Raw genomic sequence first — 8,238 nt, forward strand, 5'->3', positions numbered from 1 at the left:
GCCAGCTCGCTATCATGGCCAGGATGCTGTTGGAGCTGGCTCAGACGCGACGCATCAGGCTGGCGCCCCGCTTGCGCGTGGTTGCATAAAAGCAGTCAATCTGCGCTCCCGTAAACATGCCTGACGCGCTGCAAAATCGAGGCAACCCAAACAACACTCGAAACGCATTAATATATTGGATGCGGAAAGAGTCGTACGATTTTTTCGAATAATCAGCCCACAGTGTGCTTGTGTAGAATGATGTGCAGAATGCTCTGAACAACGTTTTATTTACATCCTCTGAACATCGCGAAAATCTGCGAGCTATCATATCCGATCTAACCGACAACGCTCTTCGCTCCCTATCTATATCGACATCGTCCTTCAGGTCATGCGTCAAGACATGTCCAAGATATTTAATATTGAAAGAAAAAAAAGATATATAATAATTAACATTGTCTGCGTTCATAATTTCAACAAATGTCACCTTGAAACATTAAAAAAATGTCAGTAACACTAAAATAGACAAAAAAAAATCTTTGAATAACTTCGGAATCCAAGTAATACAAGTAACTAGAACAAGCGAGTGTGAGCAAGCGATCTTATATATCTTAGATCTCGCTTGCTCACACGAAATAATAAAATTGCTACCCAATAAGCAACTTCCTTCCTTCTGAGATCTTGTGAACGGTGACCGTGTTGCTATTTTATTTTCGATAAAATTATAAGTGTTTGTGTAAATAACAATCATATAGCGAATTTAAATTCGGTTGCAATTCCAATTACACAAATAAGTGCACATACATCATACAAATATTAGCAAATTACCGAGCTTAAGCTTGTAGATGCTACTGGTCTTCAAATTGAGATGTGTGGGTGGATCTTTCTAGCTATCTACCGATCCCCGTCTCACTCAGATGCTGATGGTTTCATAAACTCCCTTGATGAACATCTAGAAACTATATCACACTCTACAAATATTTCGATAATAGGTGATATTAACATTGACCTTTTTATCGCTGCTAATGAAAAGGCGCATGAACGCCGAAATCGTCTGAATTATTTAGATACTCTTTCTTTGCATGGTCTTCTATCTGCCCACACTTATCACCCAAGGATAGACTCATGTCTAGACCATGTTATTTTGAAATAAGATAAAAAATGTAACTCTGTCTATATAGCTATATTAAATACTATAGTCACCGATCACTGTCTAGTTCTGGTAAAATTTACCAATGTATCTAATACATACATACATACATACAATCACGTCTATATCCCTTGCGGGGTAGACAGAGCCAACAATCTTGAAAAGACTGATTGGCCACGTTCAGCTATTTGGCTTAATGATAGAATTGAGATTCAAATAGTGACAGGTTGCTAGCCCATCGCCTAAAGAAGAATCCCAAGTTTGTAAGCCTATCCCTTAGTCGCCTTTTACGACATCCATGGGAAAGAGATGGAGTGGTCCTATTCTTTTTTGTATTCGTGCCGGGAACCACATGACATACACGGCGTATCTAATAGATATGCTACAAACTACATTAAAAATGTTATTGATTTTGATAATGCATATAAAATGCTTGTCCTTGACATAATTTATGTTAAAAAGAATGACTCAGACGGCACATACACCATGCATGCTTTTAGAAATGAACTAGAGTATGACACAAATTTTATTAAAGTTATTGTAGTGACTGGATTAACCAATGAGAAGATACCAGTTATTAATGGAACCTTATATAGCAGGAAAGTCACGTTTGGCACTAATTTACCAGGCCCTAAGATTGGCCACAACACTTGGTCTCAGGAGGGCACTTACAGGACAGGTGTTTGTGCACAGTTACCTCAGTCGGCATATTTTGCTCTACAACTGCCATACTCTATATTTGGGCTTGATCGGACTCCAAATTTTGTTGATACTTTATCCATTGGACTGTCTGGTTACTCCAAAAGCTGGACTCAGATTATTCCCAATTCTCAAATAGTAGTTATACCTTCCCCACCTTATGACCCTTCTCAATGGAAGGCTCGATTATTTGTTACACCCAGCAAAGTTATTCTTAAAAGCGTTTTTGTCCTCACTGCCATCATTATTGTAATAACAGGGCTTGTACTGTATTTACATTGGAAAGAAAGAAATGATAGGCAAGATGTGATAGAGATTGATGAAAAGACTTATGTTAAAATATAAAATAGTTCATATTAGAATCAAACTCCACTAATATTCAAAACTATCTTCTTTTACAATACAATAAAAACACCTTTTCTTCTTTAGAACTACAATAAAATTCTCTTATAAAAAAATTGCCAATCTAAGGTCTGCCGCGCCGATGGATGCATGGCTAGGGGCGAGCCTAGTCTCGAGCGTGCCACTTCCGCCATGGGGTTGGGCGACCCCCAGGTAATGGCTAGCCTTACCCTGGCATGCGGGGCTCTGCTGGGGCGGACAAAATTGTTCCCTTGCGTCTCGTGGGAATCGCATGATGATCCGTAAAAAGCACCTAAATGGCGGCGATGGTGTCCGCACCCCATCACGTCTCGTTCCCGGCGGGAGCGGTATGCGGTCTGCTGAAAGCCGTTTTGCGACGATGAATGTAAGAGGAGGAATGAAGGAAAAGATTGAGGAAGTATGCCAGATGATGGATGAAAGACGTTTGGATGTGTTGTGCGTGAATGAAACGAAGCGGAAAGGATGCGACGCGACGCAGCACGGCCCTTACACGGCGTATTGGTCTGGAATTTCCAGTACCAGCCGAGGCTGTCAAGGGGTCGGTCTAATCCTTTCTGCACGAATGGCTGAGTGTGTGAATGAGTATGAGTGTGTCAGCCCTCGTCTTCTATGGATTAGGCTGAAAGTTAGAATCACTCGGATGCTCGTTTTAGGTGTTTATGCACCGTGGGATGTGGGTTCGAGGGGTACAACATCAGCAAAAAGCGAAAACGAGGAGTTCTGGAATAGTGTAAGAGAAGTATTGAAAGTGACCAAGCCAAATGAGAAGATTATTATGTTAGGTGATTTTAATGGATGGGTGGGTGTAAAGCGTGATGGATATGAAAAGGTGCTTGGTGCGTTTGGTGACGAAAAGGTGAATGATAATGGAAGAAGTGTATTAGAAATTTGTCTAGAGTGGGATCTTTTTGTGTCGAACTCAATGTTTCAACATAAAGAGATCCACACCTATACAAGAGTGGAAGGTATTTTAAAAAGTATGATAGACTTTGTGATTGTAGATGAAAGATTGAAGAACAAAGTGCTGGATACCCGAGCATATCGCGGTGCTGGCATTGACTCGGACCATTTACTGGTGATATCCCGGATAAGGGGTATCTTCAATCGCTGGCGGCACAGGGTAAGGGAGCAAACCAGCGCTTTGGAAAGAGTGAAAGTAGAAAATTTGCAAGATATGGATGTAGGTAAGAAGTATATTAATAGACTGAAGGATGAAATTGAAGATTTAGATGAGAGAAGCAATATTGAAGATGGATGGAAGGAATTTAAAGAAAGAATTGTGAAAGTAGCTGTTGAAGTGTGTGGTGTAAGTAGAAGAAGGAAAGGGAAAAATCACAAAAATGCGTGGATGAGTAAAGATGTGCAAGAACTTGTGCGATTAAAGAAGAAAGCATGGCTGGATTTGTTAGCAGCAAAAGCTAACTTAAGAATGCAAGAGGTTATAGATGAGGATGTGAATGAAGCACGTAAGGAATATAAAAAAATGAAAGATTTGGTTAAGAAAGCTGTGATTAGAAAGAAAGAAGAGTATAAAGAGGATTTTGATAAAAGGCTATCAGAAGACTTTCAGTCAAATCTGAAAGTATTCTGGAAATCCGTAAGGTCAGCCCGAGGAAAAACTATAACCAGAGAGCTGACTAGGATCAGATGCCAGGATGGTAGCGTTGTGAAAGGAGAAGAATGTGTGCTAAAGATATGGAAGGACTATTTTGAGAGTTTATTTTAAAAAAAGGAAGAAAATAAGAAAGAGTTCTGCTATAGCGAAGAAAAAGAGAATGAGATGGAAGGCGAAATTGAAATGTTTGAAATTGTGGAAGCACTTAAGAGTATGAAAGCGGGTAAGGCTGCCGGGTATGATAGAGTGTCGGTCGAGATGCTTAAAGCAGGAAAAGGCGTCGTAGCTAGACAGTTGTACTGCCTTTTCAATTTGTGTTGGAGAAGCGGCCGAGTACCAAAAGATTGGTGTAAGGCTGTTATTGTGCCACTTTACAAAGGAAAAGGGTCACAACTGGACTGCAAAAATTATCGTGGTATAAGCCTGCTTAGCGTCGTCGGCAAATTGTATGCTAAGGTATTGATTAATAGAGTCAGGAATGAAACTGATGACAAAATATGGGATGCTCAAGCGGGATTTCGAAAGGGAATGGGATGTACTGATCAGGTCTTTTCTTTGCGGTGCATAGCCGAAAAGTTTTTGGCCAAGAGTCAAAAAGTCTATTGCACATTCGTGGATTTGGAAAAGGCCTATGACAGAGTTGAGAGGAATGAATTGTGGTCAGCACTTTCTATGCATGGGGTGAGCAGTCTCTTGATACGAGCACTGAAATCCTTATATGAGGATTCGAGTGCTTGTGTCAGGATAAACGGAGCGCACACTGAGTGGTTTAAGATTGAGAAAGGTGTTAGGCAGGGATGTGTTGCGTCACCGTGGCTGTTCAACCTATTTATGGATAGTTGTTTGACAGATTTGAAAGAGTCTGAAAGTGGATTAAGGATGAATGAATTACTCGTCAAATGTCTGCTCTATGCCGACGATCAGGTTATACTGGCGTCATCAGCGGAGGAGTTACAGGAGATGGTAAACTGTATGCATGAAGCTTTAAAAGAGAAAGGAATGAAAGTGAACGTAAGTAAAACTAAAACACTGGTTTTTGAAATGGAGAAAGAAATGACAGCATGTAATATTTTGATTGGAGGAGAAAAAGTTGAGCAAGTGAAAGAGTTTGTATATCTAGGATCAAAGTTTACATCAGATGGCAAGTGTGATAGTGATATTGAAAGGAGAGTGAACGCGGGGAACATGGTGAATGGAGCTTTGCATGCCTTTATAAGCAGTCAGAAACTATCCAAAAAGGCTCGACTGGCTGTGCACAGGGGCGTGTTGGTCCCGACATTAATGTATGGGAGTGAAAGTTGGGTATGGCAAAAGAAGCACGAAAGCAGAATAAATGCAGTGGAAATGAGAGCGTTAAGGAGTATGTTGGGTGTGAAATTGAGTGACCGGATAAGGAACAGCGTGATAAGGGAATGTTGTGATGTGAAAGAAGATGTAGTTACAGGAATAGAAAAGGGTATGTTGAGATGGTTCGGTCAGGTGGAGAGGATGAATGAAAACAGGTTGACTAAGCAGATATACAAGGAGAGTGTGGAGGGAAAGGTCGGGGTGGGAAGACCTAGACGAACATATCTTGATCAAATTAAGGACGTCCTGGTGAAGGGTCAGGTCAAAAGTGCCCGAAACCGCCGAGCTTGCATGAAGAGAGTTATGAATGTGGATGAAGCAAAGGAAGTATGCAGGGATCGTGGCAAGTGGAAAGAGGTAGTCTCTGCCTACCCCTCCGGGAAAGAGGCGTGAGTTTATGTATGTATGTATGTATGTTGTACAAAAAATTCTCAATACACTTCTTCACTTCATCTTTCCCTTTTACAAAGTACACTGATCTGTAGTTTGAGTAGTCATCTTTAAGAACAACAAAATATCTGGAGCCTCCCACGGATGGTATCTCCATGGGCCCGCACGTGTCTGCATGTATTAACTCACATGGCTTACTCGTTTTATTTTCACTGGCACTGAAAGGCAAACGATGTATTTTGCCTTCCAAGCAACCTTCAAGTCCGCGTCTTTTACTTCAATGTTGTTATTTTTAAGCACTGTTCTTACATACTGTAAGTTTTGGTGAGCAAGTTTTTCGTGCCACTCTTTAAGTCCAGATTTCACATCAGTCAGATTTGCTATCTCACACTTATAACGCTATCTCACACTTATAACCATATAGTACATATCTCCGTTACGACACGCTACGGCACACACAGAATTTTCCTTGTAAAATTTACAGAATTTAGTGTCCATTTTAACAATATAACCTTTTTCTGTCGCGCATTTGACGGAAAACAGGTTTGTTTTTAATTCCGGAACAAAGAGTATGTTGTCTATGGTTGTGTTCACCCATTCGCGGCCATTAAATACCTCTACCGCCACCTGTCCGAACCCGAGTGCACTAATTTCTTCGCCATTTCCAATGATAACTGTTTTATTGTTCGACGATAAATATGTGGTAAATAGGTTGCGATCACGGCACATATGTTGACTAGCGCCCGAGTCCACTAACCACTGAGATTGTTGGACGTGTCTATTTACATTCATCACCATAAAAGCGTTACTTTTACTGTCTTTTTCCCGATTCTTCTTGAAATAGCACTTACTTTTTGTATGTCCTACTTTCTTGCAGGAATAACACCTTTTTCCCGGTCTATTGTCGTGTCCCGAACCCTTGTTTTGATTACATTCATTTTGGTAATGTCCCAGCTTATTACACTTATAACACTTAATGTTTTTCTTAGCTGCGAACGCCGATGCTGACGAGTTTTGAGGTTCCTTTTCGTTTATTCGTTCCTCTTCTATCAATAATCTCGCAACGAGATTATCTAGCGTTTGTTTCTCGTCCGACGCGGACTCCCACGCCGACAAAAAATGCTTATACATATCTGGAATTGACATTAACACTTTTGTTATGACGAACCTTTCTGAAATGTCTTCCCCCATCTGTTTGAGCTGGTTTCTTAATTCTTCTATTTTAGATAAGAATGTAGTCATCGCGGTGCCCTCCTCGTACTTATATTGAAAAAAACGTTGTTGAACAATATGAATACTTGTTTCAGATTTTTGCTCATACACACTCGCAAGTTTTCGCCACATTTCCGCGGACGTGGTACAAGTTATGATATGCATCATCACGCTTTCCGACATTCTTGTTACAAGCCATGACTGAGCCTTCGCGTCTTTCTTTTCCCATGCAGCCTTCTCACCCGCCGCCTCTGGTTTCACACTTCTCCCGTCTACTACCTCTAGCAAACCTTGACCCCGTAGTAAAACGACGGTTTGGAACTTCCAAATATTCCAGTTAGATGCTCCTTCGAGCTTCGTGTGCGTCTGGAGTCTTAAACTATTTTCGTCTTCCATCTTCCTGTTCGTCCCGACCTTGCTTATTGCTTCACTCGCTCGCAAGTTTTTATTTCTTTCTAACCTCAACGCCACGCACGCGGTAAAAGTATTTTTTGACGAAACAGTTTTTTTTTTTATTGTTTTAACTTTTGTTTCTCAGGCTTATGTGCCTGGGCCAATAACCCCTTGAATTAAGTGAAAAACAATTAATACTTGGACGAAGACTTTTATTTTAAAGACATCGAAACTTTTACAACTGGGAGCGCACACAATTATATTGAAGAACAGTTTCCTCAGTGTTACCAGCATACAAATATAAAAAATAACACACGCCTATTACATTGTTACCAACATACTACTCTGTCAAGAAAGTAGCAGGAAAAGATCAATAATACACAAACTGTTTGTTATTCATCCAAATTTATTTTATCACCTTCAAAATATGCTCCTTTAGAAACGATACACTTACGCCAACGAATAATCCAATCATCAAAACATTTTTTAAACGCTGTTTCCGGAATTGAGGTCAGTTCTCGCCGCGAATTCTCTTTTATGTCTTCTACCGATTGAAAACGGGTGCCACGAAGTGGTAATTTGAGTTTAGGAAAAAGAAAAAAGTCGGCTGGAGCCATATCTGGTGAATATGGTGGTTGCTCGATGGTATTTGTTGAGTGTTTGGTTAAAAATTCGTTCACAATGATGGCCTTGTGCGAAGGTGCATTATCATGGTGCAAAATCCAAGAATTTTCTTTCCACAAATCTGGCCTTTTTCGTCGGATTTGCTCTCTTAAACGCCGCATAACACTCAAATAATATTCCTTATTTACCGTTTGACCTTCCGGCAAGAATTCCGAGTGCACAACACCGCGATAGTCAAAGAAAACAGCCAACATGACTTTGACTTTTGAACGACTTTGGCGTGGTTTTTTCGGTTTCGGTTCAGTTGGAAGGCGCCACTCCGAAGCTTGTTGACTAGTTTGCATGTCAAACTCGTAAACCCACGTCTCGTCACCAGTAACAATGCGTTTCATGAATGTTGGGTCGGAATTGACTCGTTCTAGCATGTCCTCAGCGACTCTCATGC

General features: G+C 40.7%; 1 protein-coding gene across 1 annotated transcript; it reads left to right on the forward strand.

Moving 5' to 3' along the window:
• Window positions 1-1,558: 1,558 nt before the first annotated feature.
• LOC132904154 (T-cell immunomodulatory protein-like) lies at window positions 1,559-2,281 on the forward strand. Its single transcript, XM_060954071.1, has one exon. It carries the CDS (start codon window positions 1,559-1,561, stop codon window positions 2,171-2,173), a length of 615 nt encoding a protein of 204 aa, XP_060810054.1. The 3' UTR covers window positions 2,174-2,281.
• Window positions 2,282-8,238: the final 5,957 nt, after the last annotated feature.

Source organism: Amyelois transitella, chromosome W (genome assembly GCF_032362555.1).
Source record: "Amyelois transitella isolate CPQ chromosome W, ilAmyTran1.1, whole genome shotgun sequence".
Classification (NCBI taxonomy): domain Eukaryota; kingdom Metazoa; phylum Arthropoda; class Insecta; order Lepidoptera; family Pyralidae; genus Amyelois; species Amyelois transitella.

What these genes read in the sequence shown, in the direction of transcription:
- LOC132904154 (XM_060954071.1), top strand. Translation starts at nt 1,559, where the DNA reads ATGCTTGTCCTTGACATAATTTATGTTAAAAAGAATGACTCAGACGGC.